The 20,481-nt window shown below is 41.5% G+C and overlaps 1 protein-coding gene across 1 annotated transcript in view; it reads right to left on the bottom strand.

Moving 5' to 3' along the window:
• The window catches only part of CATSPERB (cation channel sperm associated auxiliary subunit beta), a gene marked incomplete at both ends in the record, with an annotated part of 106,065 nt that overhangs the window by 26,103 nt on the left and 59,481 nt on the right, over positions 1–20,481 (bottom strand). The window contains 8 exons of the mRNA XM_081084991.1: positions 2,692–2,800; positions 5,512–5,586; positions 6,554–6,654; positions 8,727–8,862; positions 10,656–10,766; positions 14,141–14,251; positions 15,315–15,512; positions 17,529–17,668. Of these exons, the coding sequence (XP_080941117.1) occupies positions 2,692–2,800; positions 5,512–5,586; positions 6,554–6,654; positions 8,727–8,862; positions 10,656–10,766; positions 14,141–14,251; positions 15,315–15,512; positions 17,529–17,668 (981 nt within the window). The remainder of the gene's footprint in view (positions 1–2,691; positions 2,801–5,511; positions 5,587–6,553; positions 6,655–8,726; positions 8,863–10,655; positions 10,767–14,140; positions 14,252–15,314; positions 15,513–17,528; positions 17,669–20,481) is intronic.

The following is a 20,481-nucleotide window of genomic DNA, read 5'->3' as shown; positions in this document are numbered from 1 at the left end:
AGAAGAGACATTCGGAGACTTCCTTGTCCAAATATTAAAGAAGATCAGGCAGCTCCCATGTTTGTGTTTTGGAAGCCAACTTCCACGTAGGAAGTCCACTTGCGATGACAGCACAAGTCTGTAAGTCAGCTTAAGCCACCTCCATGGAGAAGCCATGTGGGGAGACAGATGCCTGGCCAGCCCACAGCTACTCCAGTCAAACCAGCTGAGGAGCCAGATAGGGGAGTTAGGAAGCCCCAGCATACAAAGGAGCCTGGGCCTGCGGAGCAGGTGGTTTCTGACAGTCTGTTGCACTGGTGGCCTTCAATGAACCAACCTCACCTGTCAATAGTCATGATCATGCACAGTCCTCTCCCCTTGAATCTGGGCTAGACGTCCTTCAGCCAGTAGGGTGTGGGTAACATTGTGCTGGCACTAGGCGGAAGTGTGGCAGCTCCCTCTTTTGCATTTTTAGGAGCCTTGATAAGGGCTCCAGCTGCCCTGATAGAGAAGCTACATAGGGAGGCCATGTGGGTTGGTCTTTTGAGAAGGGAGAGGCCCTGAGACCACACAGAGAAAGAAGCTCAGACACCAGGTGCTCAGTGGAGCCCAGCGCCTGCCTGCTGAAGGCCATGTGCAAGTGACTCCTGGAAAGACCAGAAGAACCAGGCAGCTAAGCTCAGCCCAGACGACACCATCTTGAGCCAATAAAATGGTTATTATGTCACTAAATTGTGGAGTTGGTCACGGGACAATAGCTATGAAAGCATCCAGGTAAGAGTGGGATCCTAAAAACTTGATATTTGGAGTGAGAGTAGTACACATCCCTGTCCCACTGGCACAGGGCAAGGGGCAGCGTATTTGATTTGGCTAATGGGACATGATGTGCATCCCTTGCTTCAGACCATTCAGATGGTTTGGCTGGGTCTGGTGTCTGGTCCTGGGCCATGAGAAGAGCTGCCAGGTGACTGCTGCCCTTCAGCCCGTGTTCCAGAGGGTGAACATGTGGGACAGACCTGCCTGGAGCAGGCCTGCCAAGGCCAACCCACGGACCGGTGAGCAAGAAACACGTTTATTGTCACCCCCACTGAGAACTGAGACTGGAAGGGTGCTGCCGCTGCAAAAGCTGACTATACACTCGGCCAGCCAAATAACATTCAAATGCTTCTTTCGGGGCCTCCTGGTGCTTGCCACAGGCTGTGTTCTTACACTGACTGTACAGAAATAGGAGGCAGAGTAAACTTACCCCATATACACCTCAGCTCAGGCTCTTTTCCTGGTCTGTATTGTGAATGGGGAGACATTGAGTAAAAAAAAAAAAAATAATAATAATAAAATAAAATAAATAAATAAATAAATAAGTAAAAAAAAAAATGCTTCTTTAGGTGAAACCTTTGCCACGTCCCCATGTGTCTCCCTTGCCGGCTAAATCTCAAAATCCCTCCTGGGTCCCATTCTTAGTCCAACGGTGGATTCCGATGCAAAATAAGTGGGAGGGTGTTAAGCATAATCAGGACAGAAAAGAGTTACACCATGGACTTGCAAGTTATAGAAATGTGTTCATTTTCTGGTCAACTCTCTGGGGAAATTTTTATGGGCTGGGAGTTTTGAGATGTTTGATCGAAGACTGAAGAACGTAACATGATCCCAGTTCATTGCCATAGTGATACTGTACTCAGTGTGCCCTCTGAGGCTGTAGCTGGGCTTCTCGGGGATTGGACCGACTGATCGGCACCATGCTAGGTGGCAATGCAGGGCCACACCGCAGATGCCTGGCTCCCGAGTCTCCTTCTTGTGTCTGCCTCGCTCCCAGACTTTTCCAAAGAACTTTCATGATGTACAGCACAGCCATGATTCCCAGCTCTCAGAACTGGCTCTTCTGGGCTAGATCCCTGCCTCTCCTCTGGTGCTGCTGCTCCTGAGCTTCTCCAGGAGTGTGACTGCTCCCAGAAGGGACGGCCATCTTCTGACAGCTTGGGAACAGGCAGTCGGACAGCACACAGAGATTCATCTTTGGAATTCTACACGCTGCGTGGAGGTTTGTAAAGCAATACGCGCCCAGACGCCGTGTCCTTCCAACACCCCCGAGATGGAGGTCATGGTCCCCTCTCGCCAGTACTACACTCGGCTTGTGAAATTGCTTTGAGAAACCCAGCTGGGTCCGACTTTAATTCTCACGATGCTCTGAAAGCTCACCTGCAGGTTAGACTCCTGCACCACCTGTCATACCCCGGCAGGCCCGCGGGCCGCTCCTGCTCCCTGCGAAGAGAGCAAGGCTCAGGCGTTCAGATCCCACAGAATGGGTTCCAGTCAACAAAAGCCGGAAAATACAGAAAACCCAACTCACCCGGAGATGGTTATCAGTTCATATTTTTCTAAGGCTCTCAAGGAAAAATCCTTGATAGAAGGGTTGACAGAACAATTTTCGATGGGTTTAAAATAAGAGAACAAAATGGCAAACACATTGACAGATGGCAATTTTGAGTTTGAACGCCAATTCTGTAGACTTTTATCTAGTTTTTATATTAACAGGTAAATACATTGTTCCAGGAATTGTCTAATAAAGCAAGAAAGTAAAGAGAAAATGAAGGTAATCCTAAATTCACTCTTCAGATTTTCATAACTTAGGCAACTGACTGGTACTGATATTTGGTAAGTTCAGTTTGTTTCTTATAATGAATTTCCGGTATCTTTCACCTGGGTTTACAGTACGTATTCGAAACATAAATGTTGCATAAATTAAGCACACCAGCACCACAGCGGTGGCAATGGCAATAAGTGTGTGTCCTGGAAATTGCAGCGGCACTTCATCGACATAAATCTGCAACAGAAAAAAGCAAAGTCTTTAAGCTTTCTGAATCTAATCATTCAAAACACTGTGTTTTATGGTTCCCACACGATGGGAACACTAATAGGCATTTAGCAAAATTCTGCCCGGACTTATTCAACAGCCACAAAGCTTGGAAACAGTCTCTTGATAATTTGGTTAAGTAGGAACTTGCGCACAATAGACAGGAAAGAAGAATTCTCCTTATCGTCCGATGCCTTTATCCTGTGTCTTTAGGGGTAGAGGAGGCAGATAGCACCACAGATGGAGGGACAACTTCCTGGAGGACCAAGCCCAGTGCCGTGGGAACAGGGCCAGGACATGTCAGGGAAGGCGCTTCCTGAGCAGGATCTCAACCAATGAGTGAGCTCCCGGAAGAGAAGGAGCAGAAGGAACATTCCAGCTGTCCTCTCTTTAGAAAATCCTCTATCTGCCTGCTAAAATAGAGAAACGTTTCTCTGTATTCAAAATGGTTTCTCTGCCTGAACGGATAATTAGTAGACAAGTTCCTAGAGGAGAGATGGGATGACTGACAGAGTGGCACAGAGGCGCCTTCTCCTCTGAGCCTCTGGATGAGAATGGGTTCCATGCCTGTGAAATGCAGAAGCGGGCGCCTGTGGAGACGAAGGTGCTTCCAGCCCAGTGGCGTATGCTTTCTGGGTGAAGTCGGAAGCAAGATCATCTTTTGAGGCAGGAGGAAGTGGAGTTGAGTGGAACTAGAACAGTGGGGAATGTGGGGAAATGCTAATTGGATTAGCACAGAAAAAGGACTGATAGGGGTGAAACGCAAGTGAAAGGTACCACCATCCTCCCAGGGACCCAAGGAGGTAGCTGTTTTCTCAGAAACAGACCCTATCTGCCGTCAATTCTCCCACAATGCCTTTCAGATTCACCATGTCCAGTCCACTTCCAATATTGCCACCGCGAGCTTGATTGCCTCACGTTGCATAAATAAACCACTCTAACAGCCTCCTTTTCAAGCTGTCAGCCCATATGGGCGCAATACATTGCCGGAGTAATCTTAACTACCAGCCTGTCTTTAAAAAAAAAAAAAAAAAAAAAAAAGTGAGGTTGCTTTATGCAACTAAAAGAATCTTGAACACTGGTAGCCGAAGTAGGTGTCATAAGCAACACAATTTAAAAGGCAGATTTGGCCAAGTGGTGTGGAAAGCAGTGAGAAACCCCTTTCTAATCTGGAAAGATCATTATCGTCCTCATAATGGATTAACCGGCTTCACCATCTCCTGTGGTACTTTAGAGCTCCGATTATGTATCCAATGGTACTGGAATTGTTGGGGATTTGAGAGAAAAATGTTAGATTTTGAATGTGGTCTTCATTACGGCACTCCGAGATAAGAGAAATCTCTCCTGAGCTGGGTCATCAGAGGGGACTGGATATTTAGTTTTATTAAGAAAGACCTAGTCTGCGGCCAATGGGAAAGACAATCGTGTGTTACGTGTAATTGCACACGTGACCTGTCTTTTCTGTGCGAAGGCTAGGGGACATCAGAGGGAACACTGTAATTAGCCCGTCTTCCCCTCCATCCCTCTGTTCTGCTTCTTCGGTGTTGGCTAAGCTCCCTCGTGGTCCCCTGTACTATGGTGCTGTCCCCTGAACCTGGGGCTGCCTTTGGGGCAAAGAGGTGAGAAGAGAAAGGAAAATCATGGGATTTCCTCCGACGTGCTTCACAGATCCTATTTCCTATTTCCTCTCTCTGGTGGGGTGGGTTTTCTCTCAGGTTCTTGGGCGTCCGCACTGCTGCCATGGCCTCTCAGCACCGCAGGTCTGACATTCGTCGCTGGGGCTGGGCTTGGGGCAGGGCCAGGACAGCGAAAGGAAAGGAGGCGGGGGCCAGCGGAAGGCTGATTTTGTTACTGATAATGTGGCATCAGAATTTGGCAATGAATGAGTAGTCAAGCGATGCAACCAAATCCTCATTCCTTCCCATTCCCCACAGGCGGCAGCTGTCATTGTGTGAGTAAGCAAAAACAGTCATTGCGCATCATAGGGCAGTGATGGCGAACCTGTGACACGTGTGTCAGAGGTGACACGCGAACTCATCTTTTTGGGTTGATTTTTCTTTGTTAAATGGCATTTAAATATATAAAACAAATATAAAAAATATACATCTTTGTTTTACTATGGTTGCAAATAACAAAAAAATTTCTATATGTGACACGGCACCAGAGTTAAGTTAGGGTTTTTCAAAATGCTGACACGCCGAGCTCAAAAGGTTAGCCATCACTGTCATAGTTTGATTTGGGGAGGCTGACTTTTGTTCCACGTTCTTTAGACCTTGACAGCTTTGGGAAGATACAACACTTTACTCTTACAATGCACCTACCCAGAGGCAGGGGAGCACTGGAAACTAATTTTTACAGACGCATGGGACTATGGGAGGGGGAGGGGGAGAGGAAGGACAGTAAAAGTCAGAAAATCTAGATAAATATGGCAGGTGGAGAGGGAACAAAAATAAATACAGATGCTTATTAAAATGACCCAGCATTGATGGGTCCTGCCACCCGTGGCGCGCCCTAACTACATCATCTCTGACAATGTCAGCACCGTTCTTCAGGTCCCCTGTCTCCAGGCCCTGTCCGCACACAGATCCTGCCATTTTTACTCTCCAGTGTCTTTTGGACAGATGCCTGCCCTGCTATTTCCTCAGCCATCACTCCACGGGATGCCTGTGTATTCACCGTACCTGAAATTCTTCAACTAAGTTACAGAAAGTGACTCCTGGCACAACGGACACTCTGAAGTGGAAAAGCTCGGAGCCCTGTGGAATAAACATACCGGGTCATTAGCAGCATTGACATGTATGTCCCTTTAAGTAAAAGTATACACCGGGGCCCCTTTCCCCACAGATGCTGCATTAAAAATTCCAGTCCCCTGAAGGCTCTGAGCATATACTGTATTTGCAAAATAAAAATGGAGGGAGAAGGACAAGAGTTTGAAACAGAGGGATCAAGTCGCTGCTCCTGCACTTTTAGAATGAAGAAACAGAGATATGAAACCCAACATGCCCTCGATGCGTACATTGAGCTAATCCTCATATTCATGGTTTTAATAGGTCCCCTAACTTTTATTGGCTGTCTCAACAGTTACTTAGATCATACCAACTTCATGTGTCTGAATAGGCAGCTGGAGCCGGAGCCCATTTCCCCCTAACTTTTGGAAACACCGTTCTGCTCCACTTTGATAGATAACGTATTGGTCTTGTCTATCAGCTCAAAAAATCATAAGTTAATGCTAAATTCAACTTTCAGATACCTTTAGAAATAATAACATCGAAGGAAATGGAGAAAAAATAAACATTCTCCATATACTTTAAGGATGCTGTTTCCACTCTCCATATACTTTAAGGATGCTGTTTATCCATATATGTTAAAACTAAGACCAATCTTAGTTTAGACCAGTGGTTCTCATCCTGTGGGTCGCAACCCCTTTGGCGGTCAAACGACCCTTTCACAGGGGTCGCCTAAGACCATCCTGCCTATCAGATATTTACATTATGATTCATAACAGTAGCAACATTACAGTTATGAAGTAGCAACGAAAGTAATTTTATGGTTAGGTCACAACATGAGGAACTGTTTACTTTTGTATGTGCACTAACCAGGGATTGAACCCATACCGTGGAGTATTGGGATGATGCTCTAACCAACTGAGCTACCTGGCCAGGGCTAGACATATACATTTTATTTAAACTCAAAACAAGAAAAACAAAAATGCTGCCTACTTACCTTTATGCTTAAGTTGAGGCCTACAGGATTATATACTGGAACATGAAGACTAGATTCTAAGTAATTTTTCAGTCTCATTACATTTTCTGGTACAGTGTGTTCTAAAAGTACATGAAGTATATTTTAGGCCCACGTATGCTATTTCCTCACTTTGTATAAAACTTGTTACAGACATTGAGATACAACAAAAGATTTCACTCCATGACATGACTAAGCTATCCTGTATTTTTAGTTCTATTTGACTTTGTGGAGTACACATTTATGGAGATTAGGCCTCATATCTTGCATTACATCTTTTCAGTGGCATTACTGAAACAGACAAGACCTCTGATCACCTAAATTCAGGCTGACCTTTCTTTCCAGCTCCATGCTCATGACCAGTCCTAACCTACACATACTTTGTGTCTTTGGCAATGAGATAACTTCAGCATCACCTTAGTGCAGCGGTTCTCAACCTGTGGGTCGCGACCCCTTTGGGGGGTCAAACGACCCTTTCACAGGGGTCGCCTAAGACCATCGGAAAACACATATATAATTACATATTGTTTTTGTGATTAATCACTATGCTTTAATTATGTTCAACTTGTAACAATGAAATTGGGGGTCACTACAACATGAGGAACTGTATTAAAGGGTCGCTGCATTAGGAAGGTTGAGAACCACTGCCTTAGTGGTTGGTAAGTGATTTAAAATAAGGTGGCTGGAAAGTTTCACAATAGGATAATTGAAACCTTTTCCCCAAAAAAGTTATCAGTTATTTCTGCCTTTCTTATAGTTCTTTCTAAACCCAGATGTGTAGTGTTGGAGTTAGAAAGTGCAGGAAGGATCTAAAGAGAAAAAAAGCTATGATGGTAGCATTTGCCAATTGCTGTGGTGTAAATACTCTCACCATAGCTAATTTCAAGCTACCAGTGGTTTAACAACCAGAATTCAAAATGCTTGAAGGCTTAAGAATCATGGCTCAAAAGTTGGTAATAGCAGTTTCCAGCATACCATAGAGAATGGGATGTTAGTTAAAGCAAAATATTTAGTTTTCTTTATTAATTTTTCATTCCAAAAATGCATATGTTGGGTAGAGTAAGACTCACTGAATATCAAAAGTCTTGATATTTGGTAACATTAATGACTGATCAAAATTTCATTTAACTCTATTGATCTATCACTTGATCGCCTTAAAGTATTCATACATAAACAATCACAAAACATGCAACAAAAGCCTACATATTTGAGGTAAAATTGAATTGTGGAAAATTTCATTCTTATTTCAAAATTTTTCAGTATCTTTCCAATTATTTTACCATAAAATCTTTTTTTTTTTTTTTAATATATTTTATTGATTTTTTACAGAGAGGAAGGGAGAGAGATAGAGAGTTAGAAACATCGATGAGAGAGAAACATCGACCAGCTGCCTCCTGCACATCCCCCACCGGGGACATGCCCGCAACCCAGGTACATGCCCTTGACCGGAATCGAACCCGGGACCCCTCAGTCCGCAGGCCGACGCTCCATCCACTGAGCCAAACCGGTTTCGGCTACCATAAAATCTTTAAGAAATTTCCTTATATAATTAGAAGATACATCCAATAGATTATCTGGCAACACCTTTTTTTTTTTTTTTTAAAATATATTTTATTGATTTTTTACAGAGAGGAAGGGAGAGAGATAGTCAGAAACATCGATGAGAGAGAAACATCGACCAGCTGCCTCCTGCACATCCCCCACTGGGGATATGCCCGCAACCCAGGTACATGCCCTTGACCGGAATCGAAACCGGGACCCCTCAGTCCGCAGGCCGACGCTCTATCCACTGAGCCAAACCGGTCTCGGCTGGCAACACCTTTTGTAGTCTCCTGTGAAAGGGGACACTTAGGCCAACATGTAGCAGAAATCCAATCAATCATTTTTGCTACAAATCTACAAAAGAGACTTCAAATATTCCACATTTAAATTCTTCAAAAATGCTTTTATGCCATAGAGTCTAGGTCACTGGAAGTGATGATGAAATAAGTGGAAGATAATAGAAGTAGAATGAATAGCAATGTGTCAACTGATTCAAATTCTTTTCCAAAGATCTCCTGGCTGTCTTTTGTGCAGTTCTTGTAAACCACTTATCTAGGTAATAACAACACCACTTATAAGATAAAAATAATTATAGAAAAGAAGCAAACCCTACTGATTTCCCAGTGTTTCCTCCCATTCACTTCCATCACAGTAACCAGATATGGAGTTTCCATTGGGAAGTGTCCATCCTCACTGTAAACATTCAAAATAATTGGATATTGCAGAACTGGAAACTTAAAACGAGGAACCTAAAAGACAAATGCCAAGAATGAATATAAATTTGGAAACTTCAATACTAATTTGATTTCCTGGTAAAGAACGCATAGCTACATTCCCAAGAGTTTGGCTACTCTAAATGAAGTGGGATTCTTATATACAGCAGAATCAATGTGAACTCCAAAAGTAATATGCAAACATGTGCTAACAAAATTCATAACTTTCTATGGGCCTTTTTCACAGGACTCGACTTTTTGACTAACCTATATCCCATAAGATGCTGCATGGCCTGGATACTGTCTGGCTCCCTCATACCTCTCTCCCTGTCAGTCAAATACCATGCACAAAGGGCAGAGATGGGGAAGGGCTCAGTAACTGTGCTCAACATTATTAGTTATTAGCGAAAGACAAATCAAAACCACCAGGAGGCACCATTTCATACCCATTAGGGTAGCTATCACAATTTATTACTGGTAAGCAGCTTACAAAGCAAGGAGACAAAATTCAGAAAGACTTATTATTATTGGACTTTTTCCCCTTCTTGGGGATTTTATTTACTCAGGCTCTGGAGTCAGAGTTCAAATCTAACTTGATCACATATGAATGATGTGACCTTTGGCAAATTACCTGGCTTTGCTGTTCTTCAAATGAAATCATGGTGACAGCTCAGAGCAGTGTTTAGTAGACAGTAAAATGCTTGAGAAATATTATTGTAATTCAGCAAGGGGGGGAATTGTAGAGGTATGTAACATCAGCACTCATAATTTCTTGACTGTGACCCTATGCCCATTTTGAGATAATTCACTTAATATAATGCTATATATTTTATTACATGTAAAGATAAATCACTTAAAAATATATATATAGTCTTAAGAGACATTTGAAGTAGACCTACTTAAAGCACTACTAAGTACACACTGAACTTAGCTAATGCAAACACCAACATGAACTTGATACATCTTTGAATGCTTTGAGACTAACAGAAGGAAACATTTGAGACAACCCATCCTCTTCACCAACGTATTATACTGTCACTAGAGGCCTGGTGCACGAAATTCGTGCACGCAAGGGAGTCCCTTAGCCCGTCCTGCACCCTCTCGCAGTCTGGGAGCCCTCGGGGGATGTCCAGCTGATGGCTTAGGCCCACTCGGCCTAAGCACTGGATATTTTTAAAGCTGGACATTCTTAGTGCTGCTGTGGAGGCGGGAGAGGCTCCCGCCACCGCTGCTGTGCTTGCCAGTTGTGAGCCAGGTTTCTGGCTGAGTAGTGCTCCGGCTGTGGGAGTGCACCGACCACCAGGGGCCAGGTCCTGCGTTGAGCATCTGCCCTCTGGTGGTCAGTGCACGTCATAGTGACCAATTATTCTGCCATTCAGTCGATTTGTATATTAGCCTTTTATTATATAGGATGTATTTTGTTACCACTACCAGACTGAACTTCTTGACAATCAGGGTTTCAACTTCTATTATCCAAGACCTGATATACTAAATATTTTTGAATGCATCAGTGTTTGCCGTACTGTAGTGGATGAGGTGTTTGATAAGTTACAAATTGTTTTCATGCAGATATGAATGGGTATATTTATAAGAACCTGTGAAATGGACAGGGCAGTGCAAGTATTGTTCTATTTTACAGGTGATGTTAATTAACGTGTGTGGGGACCATTAAATCCAGAGCTTTCTAGCTCTGTATCACATTTAGTTCTATACCATAAGAAGACATTATTTCTAAGTCATAGTTTTCATATGTAACCAAAATGCACATTTCAAAAAAATCTAAGCAATATGAAAGCATTCTGTCTTCAGGTAATTAACAATTACCTTACCTTTTCTCGGCAATCTGAGAAAGCGACAGCGTATGAAAGCTTCTGATCCTTTGTGCAATTACACTGCTTCCGATTAGACTTATTAGCACACTGTTTGAATTTACCAGATTTCTGCAAATAGAATTAAGACAGGTTGACTTTTTTTCCTGTGGCAGGATTTCTATAAACTGAGTAAAACTTCAATAAATATTTGTCCCTTGAGTAAATAAAGTCCCCGAGAAAGGGGGAAAAGTCCAATAGCAATAAGTCTTTCTGAATTTTGTCTCCTCCCTCCCCTTTGTAATTTGATCCCAAGTATCACTGGTTGCTTGCCAGTAATAAATTGTGATCACTTTCCTAATGGGTGTGAGATGATGTCTCATGGTGGTTTTGATTTGCCTTTTAACTAATGCTGTTGAGCAAAGTCACTGAGCCCTTCCCCAACTCTGTGTGGTATTGCCTCATCCTGGAATGCTCTTTGTCTGCCCTTCACCCTCTGCACGCCTCCTCATCTCCCCTTGCTTGGTTAACCCTACTCATCTTCAGTCTGATTCCCTCGGACGAGGTTAGGCATCCCTGGACCACAGTCGTAATGTGTGTTTTGTGTGTCTCCACTATATGTCTAGCTTAAACTTTAGGGTAAGGATCAACTGGGAGATTTTATTTTTTTAATTCAGATTTCAGGGACTACACCCCATCGGTTCTGATTCAGTAGCTATGTGGTGAGAATGAGAAAGCTGTGTTTTTAGAAATATTCCCAGGTGATTCTGGTTCTGGTTATGCATGGCCATGCTGCTCACAAACACTGCACTGGATGCGTAATGCTATTTAGTTTGTGTAACTTTTTCTTTAATGCCCGTTCTCCCCCCATTAGAGTGTAGATCCATAAAGGTATCATGCTTATCATGTTTATTGCTGTGTCTTCAGAGAATGTCTGCACAGCACCTGATAACACTGGAAATGCTGAAATGAACATTTGTTGAATTTCAAAAGATGCATAAAAACTCTCATTTACTTAGGTGTATATTAAATACATTTCTTATTCAACTCTCTTCCGCCCAAAACCTGATAAAACCCCTAAAGATTCCCATGTAAGCCCTATCCGGTTTGGCTCAGTGGATAGAGCGTCGGCCTGCGGACTGAAGGGTCCCGGGTTCGATTCCGGTCAAGGGCATGTACCTTGGTTGCGGGCACACCCTCAACGGGAGGTGTGCAGGAGGCAACTGATCGATGTTTCTCTCTCATCGATGTTTCTAACTCTCTATCCTTCTCCCTTCCTCTCTGTAAAAAAAAAAAAAATCAATAAAATATATATTTTTTAAAAAAGACTCCCGTGTAAATACAGTAAGGTCATATTTCAATAGACGAGGCTTAACTCTAGTGATACAAGGTTTACTAGTATCTTTGTGAGAAACTGGAAGTGAAGAACTTAGTATTATAGTTGCTCATCGCCTGGAGTAGAGCCTATCTTGAAATCCAAGATTCGATAGAAAGTCAACCTCCTCATGTTGTCTGTACGTGTAACAATATGTATGTGAATGTGTATTATTAGTTTGTTCAACAATTTGTAAGCGTTCCCCATGCCTGGCACTGCTCTTGGTACTAAAGACACAGAAGAGAGCAAAATAGGAGTCTTCACACCTGACCTCTCCTTGGCTCCCATTAGGATTTCAAGTGGGCTAAATGGGATGAGAGCATCTTTTCTCAAATGAGAAGAGCCCCCAGACCCATCGCACATCTCCAGCACAGGGACAAGCATGGTGTCCATAGCAAAGGAGAGTGCTTGTCCCAACATAGGCACATTTACACTCTGGGAGAGGTTCTGCCTGGAAAACCACCCAGCAGCACCCTCCCTCTCTGGAGTGCGGAGTGAACTGGGTAGAGACTAGAGGACAAGTACATTATAGGGTGGCTTCTTGAGGAAATTGTATAGATGCCGGTGGAATCTCTCTCTAGAAAAATGCACCTACCTGCCTATTTATTTGTACAAACAGACATTCATATCCATTCATGAACACTCTCTCTCTCTCTCTCCTTCTCTCTCTCTCTCTCTCTCTCAATGACATAAAATGGCTTCTTTTGTTAAAAACTCTCCATTGTCTTCCCATCTCACGGAGTATAAGCCAGATTCTTACAATGATTTATAAGGTCGTCTGTGACTTGGCCTTGGCATTACATAGGACCTGATTTCCCCCAGGTCGATCTGCTCAAGCCGCACTGGCTTCCTCATCCTGGAATGCTCTTTGTTCCTCAAATATGTCAGGCATATTTCCAACTCTGGGCCTTTGCAGTTTCAAACAATTCGTCTGTCTGGAATGCTCTTCTGTCAGATACGACACGGCACACTCCGTCACTGTTCTTAGGTTTTTGCTTAAATGTTACATTCATTGCAAAGCCCTCCTTAACCACTCTGTTTAGAGTTGGAATTCCCATCTCCACATTACTCATCCCCACCCCACTGCCTTATTCCTTGCCTTATTTTTCCTCTTTGTACTTATTACAATTTTATATATTTTATTCATTTATTTTATTTATTGTATTCCATAAAAAAAGTAAACTACATAAGGCAGGGTTGGTGTGTGTGTTGTTTTTAAAAAAATCTATTTTGTTCTCTGACCTCTTTAGAGTCCTTGATTCTAAAACCATGTATAGGAGTAGCAATAAAATGAAAGGAACTAAAGTAGTAGTAGGAGAAATGGGTAGCAGCAGTAGAAGTATTAATTATCATCATTATCACCACTATCATTACCACCACTAGCACCATTAATCACCACCACCATCATCACCACCATCATCACTACCACCATCATCATCACCATCATCACTACCACCACCACCACCATCACCATCATCATCACCATCACCACCACCACCAACCATTATCATCATCACTATCACCACCATCATCACCATCATCTCTACCACCATCATCATCATCACTATTACCACCATATCACCATCATCACTACCACCATCATCACCACCATCATCACTACCACCATCATCATCACCATCATCACTACCACCACCACCACCATCACCATCATCATCACCATCACCACCACCACCAACCATTATCATCATCACTATCACCACCATCATCACCATCATCTCTACCACCATCATCATCATCACTATTACCACCATATCACCATCATCACTACCACCACCACCACCACTATCACCATCATCATCACCATCACTACCACCACCACCACCATCACCATCATCATCACCATCACCACCACCACCAACCATTATCATCATCACTATCACCACCATCATCACCATCATCTCTACCACCACCATCATCATCATCATCACTATCACCACCATCACCATCATCACCATCATTACCATCATCATCATCACCATCGAGAGCAGATGGAGCATTGTACTAAATGCACCTTTCCATTTAATCCCTGTAGCTATGTTCAACTGTAATTTTACTCAATGATTTCTTGAATTCAAATAAATACTAGTTTAGTTGTAAAAAAATTACTTACCTTTGACTTGGGAAATAGATTTCTTGGTATGGGTTTGCTAGGATCTGCATGATAAAAATTATCTGTAAGTGGAATAGCAACTCCCATATTAGATGGAGGCCTGTAGTTTACCTGCAGGTGATTAAACAAAGAAAATGTATAACTCATTATTTACTATGTCTTCAATTTAAATATCTTAACTTTCCAGAAAAGCATTCAAAGCAAATATTTTGCTTTTGCTTCCAGGTGTTAAAGTAAATTTCTATTCACCCTACACTCCCAATTCAGTATTTTCTGGAATTTCAACAACCCTAGTCCAGGGCAATATAATGTGAACCTTGTAAATAAGTTAAAAACTACTTAGTACCTAAAACAGTGGCCATTAAGTCAATGCAAAATACAGGGGGCCTTGACTTACGAGTGTCGCGACTAACGAGTTTTTTGAGATACCAGCTGTTTCTCCGCTGATTTTTTGCATTGAGTTGATAGAGTAATTTGAGTTAACGAGCTCCTTAACGAGCTCAGTCTCGGAACAAATTAAACTCGTAAGTCAAGGCCCCACTGTAGTTTAAACATCTTATAAAAAGTCCTAGTGACATATTTAGTAAATAATTCTTTAAGTTTGGTTATTTGCTTTTTTTGTCACAAAAATTATAAGTAGTAAGCTAGTTAGAAGAGTAATCATTTATATTTTAAAAAGATAAAAAAAATAAAGAGTCACAGATTCTGACAAGGCAAAAATTAAAATTGTTACTACATTGAAATGGAGCATATATATTACACACACACACACACACACACACACACACACACACACACATATATATATATATATATATATATATATATATATATATACACACACACACACTCAGGATGGGTCAAAATAAGGGCAAATAACTTCATATTTTGCAAAATCCTAAGATTATGCCACTATTAATATACATAAATGATGTTCATAATGATGAAACTAAGTTACCAAGATAAGTAATTATATCAGAAAGTTTTTACATTTCAGAAATAAATAATAATCACATCCTTACAATGACAGGAGGACTGAAAAGTAACTGGAGTGTGAGCATCTTAAGAAAGAAACGCTAAGACTGGATGGCTAGCCAACCACACAGAAGTAACACATCCCTGATATTCTTAAAACCACCGGCTTAGGGTTTTCTAGTATTTTTTTGTTTTTTACCGGCAAAATTTTGATCATATTAAAATCCCGACTGCCTGTGTAAAATCCTTCCAGCCAGTCGTCCCTTGAGATAACGGTGCTAGGTTTGTGGCTCATAGACTTGAGATAACTGCAGCTGCTTTTCAACGTTGGTATAAACGTTGTAACAAAGCAGTCAGTCGAGGCTCCCCAGACGATAAGTGCCAGTGACGTTGAACCCTGGAAATATCCAAAGAACGGAAGGTTATTTAAAGGAACTGTTATAGGCTGCACGAGGCCCACTCAAAGTTCACATGCTGATGTCTTAACCCCTCGCATCTCAGAATGTGACTGCATTTGGAGACAGGCCCTTGAAAGAGGTAACTGAGTTAAAATGAGGTCATTAGCATCGGTCCTAATTCCACAGGATGGGGTGTCCTTACACCAAAAGGAAATTTGAACAGTGACACACACAGAGATGATGTGAAGACACAGGGAAAAGGCGAGGAGGCCTTAGAAGAAACCAGCCCTGCTGACACCTTGAACTTGGACTTCTAGCCTCCAGAACCATGGGAAAATAAATCTGTGGTATTTAAACCACTCAGCCTGTGGTATTTTGTTATGGTAGCTCTAGCAAAATAACACAGAAACCAACTAAAGAATATAGGAAAGTAATAGAAAAAGAAAAAACACATACAACAGAAATAGAGTGATAAGTTTGACAAAAAGATCTGTTTCAGAATAAATCATAACAGAAAACATAACATTGTTTTCCCAGAAGAAAAACATTCCAATCTAATTGGATATGGACAACTTTTGGAAATGAGCAAGACTCAGGAAGGCCTTACTAAAGAAACAGCATAGTCACATCCAACTCACATTGATGGGGCTTCCCCCAGTCACTGAGGGGCACCTGGATATTTGCTTTGATGATATGAATAAAATAACTCAGATTTGACATACATTTTGAAAAAAAAGTTACCCACTTAGCAATCACTGTATTTCTCACAGATCTGTTTTTAGTAGGAATTTATGCACAATAAGTATATTTGAACCTGGAACAATATTAACCATCCAATAAAATTTGATAAATTCAATTTGACATTTAAAATATTTTTGGAATTTTAAGAATGTAGACGTACTAATAACTCCAGTGATGTAGTAAACTCTGGTAGTGGTAGTTTTGCTTCTATTCCCATATTCTGTAGCCATTAAAATTGATGTATTTTTAATGAATTTTTGCCCAAACACATTGAACCAGATGTAAGCAGAATTATACCATTAAAGGAAATTTGGGGGTGTCAGGGAAGCACAAGTTAAATAAGAGACAAGGAAGCAAACAGAAAAAGCCAGAATGTTGGACATTCTATAACACGTCTGACCCAGTTGCCACAAATTCAGTGGCAGGGGAAGAAAATGGAATAGTACTTTTCAACTAAAAAAAAAACCTTGAGAGATAAAGTAATTATATACTATGTGGATCTCAAGTCAAACAAACCAACTATAAAATTTTTTGAGAGAATTGGGAAAATTTGATTACAGACCAAGTTTTATAGGACTTATAAGTTGTAAAACAAAATTTCAGTTTTAAAAGTTTTAGGGATGATGATGGCATTGTGATTATGTGAGAGATAATACACAGATTTTTAGAGATGTATATTTGAAGCATATAGGAGTGAAATGACATGTTTGCTATTTGTTTACAAATGTCAGAATCTAAACAAAAAATTAGACAGGGATGATAAAACTAGCAAAATCTTGACTAATTCGAGTGCAAAAGATAGATGGAAATTCTACTTTTGTCTACATGTTAATGTTTTCATGATAAAAAAAAACTTTAGAATATGTAGAAAAAAATTTATTGGCTCAAGGATTAAAACATAGTTAAGTGATAGGAGCAAATTTTCGAAAGTGTATATATAACACTTTCCCAATTTTAGGGGAAAATACTGTAGGCTCAAAGCGATTGAACATTTTCTTCTTTAGATGCCCTACTTGAATCATCACATTTAATTCTCAAAACAACCTTACGAGGTAGGTATTATTATTATCTTCTCTATTTTATAGACAAGGAAACTTAACTACAGCAAAGTAACTTTCTCAAGTTCACGTAGAAAGTACCAGAAATGAGATCTAATTCAGGTGGCCTTTTTCGAGCTCCTTCTTTTAAACCCTAACCCTAACTCTTCTTTTCCTTAGCTTACATTCTACATTTTCTCTAATTAATGACTTCTCTGTAATTAAAGAAAATCTTACTTGAAGGAAAGTTTTGCTAGCTGCAGAAATTTCCATTCCGTATCTATCAGTATTATCAAAAGAGCCTTTAACTTTAACATCCAACAAATTTGGGTTTCCAACAATTACTTTCAGTAGTGGTACTTCAAGTGTATGAGCACCTATAGAAACAAAGCTAATGGTTAATATCTATACTAATAAAAGGGTGATATGCTAATTAGATTGGGAGACCTTCTGGACGTCCTTCCAGACAAAGCCATGGTGGCGGGGCTGAGACAGAGGCAGTTGGGGGCGAGCAGGCTGGCAGGGGGGTCAGTTGGGTGCAAGCAGGCCAGCGGGGGGAGGGGGGGCAGTTGGGATGATCAGGCTGGTGGAGGGGGAATTTGGGGGCGAGCAGGCCAGCAAGGGGGGGGGCAGTTGGGGACAAGAAGGCCGGTGGGGGGGGCAGTTGGGGGCAAGCAGGCCAGCAGGCAGAGTGGTTAGGAGCAATCAGGCAGGCAGGCAGGTGAGCGGTTAGGAGCCAGCGGTCCTGGATTGCGAGAGAGATGTCTGACTGCCAGTTTAGGCCCAATCCCTAAACCACCAGTTGGACATCCCCTGAGGGGTCCCAGATTGGAGAGGGTGCAGGCTGGGTGATCAGGCCGGCAAGGGGGACATTTGGGGGTGAGCTGACTGGTGGGGGGGTGCAGTTAGGGATGATCAGGCCAGAAAAGGGGGCAGTTTGGGGCAATCAGGCCAGCAGGCAGAGTGGTTACGGGTAATCAGCAGTCAGGCAAGTGAGCGGTTAGGAGCCACTAGTCCCAGATTGCAGGAGGGATGTCGGACTGCCGGTTTAGGCCTGATCCCTAAACCAGCAGTTGGACATCCCCTAAGGGGTCCCAGATTGGAGAGGGTGCAGGCCAGGCTGATGTACCCCCCACCCCCCAAGTGCATGAATTTCATGCACTGGGCCACTAGTTAAATCATAAAAGTTTTAATCAATTTAATAATGATTGGCTAATACAGAATCTATTATCAAGACTGCATAAGGGCTGTGAATACAGTTAATATAGAGTTAACTTTAATAGTTATTAGAAAACATTAACTTTGTAAATATTTTCTCCAAATTTCTCATAAAAATATTGCTCCTCTCCACCCGTTAGTCCTCAGCCAGTTTCTCCAATGCATGTAAAGGTCATTTGGTTAGTACTGGTCACCCTGAGTTGGATAACTCAATAGAGAAAATGAAGGGTAGAGATTACTGGATCATATGGTAGTTCTATTTTTAATTTTTGAGGAACTTACATACTGCTTACCATAGTGGCCCAACCAAGTTACATTCCTACTCCGCTCCCCATCCTCAGCAACTGTTGTTATCTTGTCTTTTAGATAATAGTCATTCTAACAGCTGTGAGAGAATATCTCACTGTGGTTTTGATTTGTACTTCTCTGATGGTTAGCAATGTTGAACACCTTTTCATGTTGGCCATTTGTGACTTCTTTGGGGGAAATGTCTATATTCAGGTTCTTTGCCCATTTAATTGAATTATTTGTTTTTTCGTCATTCAATAAGAGTTCAGTATATTTTTTAGATATTAACTCCTTATCAGGTACATGTTTGCAAATATTTTTCCCATTCCATAGATTGTCTTTTCATCCTGTTGATTTTTTTTTTGATTTTTTTTTGTGCAGAAGCTTTTTAGTTTGATGTAGTCCCACATATTTACTTTTGCTTTTATTGCCTGTGCTTTGGTTGTCATTTTAAAACAAATCATTAGCAAGACCAATGTCAAAGAGCTTCTCCTCTTAGTTTTCTTCTAGGAATGTTATGCTTTCAAGTCTTACATTTAGTGTTTAGTCCATTTTTGTGAGTGATGTACAGGTCCAGTTTTATTCACGTGCAACACCATTTAATAAAGAGATTATTTCCCTATTGTACATTCTTGGCTCCCTTGTCAAAGATTAGCTGACTAGATATGCATGGGTTTAATTCTGGGCTCTCTATTCTATTCCATGGGTCTGTCTGTTTTTCAGTCAGTATGTTTCCATTAACATAGCTTTGTAATATAGTTTGAAATCAGAAAGTGTGATGCCTCCAGCTTTGTTCTTTCTCAATATTGCTTTGGCCACGCGGGGTCTCTAATGTGATTTACCATGTCAACAGAATGAAGAATAAAAATTGTTGATCACCTCAACAGACGCAGAAAAAGCATCCGTCAAAATTCAACATTCATTCATGATAAAAAAAAATCTCAACAAATTAGGTATATAAGGAATATACATCAACACAATAAAGGTTTCACCCCCCCCCAAAAAAAAAACCCATCTATAGCCTTCATTTACATAAATTGTATTTGGTTCTGTTTTTCATATAAGCCTCTATGAAAAGTGTTTTTTCCCCCTGTCATTATGGTTCATACATCTCCATTTACCTCTTTAAAAGTTTTATGTATGCTGATTTTTTATTGTCTTTTGAATTTTTCGATTATGACAAGTTCTTGGAGATTAAAATTTTCTACTTCCTGTGCCTACTGGTCCTCTCTTCTGCTGGATCATTTTCTTGCATAGCTTTACCATTCTTTTCCCCCATTCATGTTTAGTGAAGATTAGTTTTTTTCCATGCAAGTCCACATTACCTGGCTTATGAAAATATCCTAAGAAGGGTTTTATCCTAGCTCGTGCTGGTTCTCTGGGGTTATAATCATTTCTCAGCTTCAGGTTCCTGCACCTGGTGGGTACTCTCTGGTGTTGCTCAGCCTTGGGGTTTGGGTCTTTTACCGAAGATTCTTTCTCTCCACTCCGAGTTCCGTGGAAACGATCAGCTCCCCAGCTCCTCTTTGGGTGGCGATACGTACAGTTTTCCTAATCCCCTCTTTATGGCTTAACAGTCTCAGTTCCAATGTCCTAACACGAAGTAGGAGGCAGCCACATCTTCTGCCAAGGTTTGGGAATTAAAATCATCCCTCTGCCTAGATAGCCAATGCCCGAGCCTCAA

The sequence above is a fragment of the Myotis nattereri genome (assembly GCF_964212035.1).
Source record: "Myotis nattereri genome assembly, chromosome: 1".
In the NCBI taxonomy this organism is placed as follows: domain Eukaryota; kingdom Metazoa; phylum Chordata; class Mammalia; order Chiroptera; family Vespertilionidae; genus Myotis; species Myotis nattereri.
This window is presented reverse-complemented; position numbering and strand designations above follow the sequence as displayed.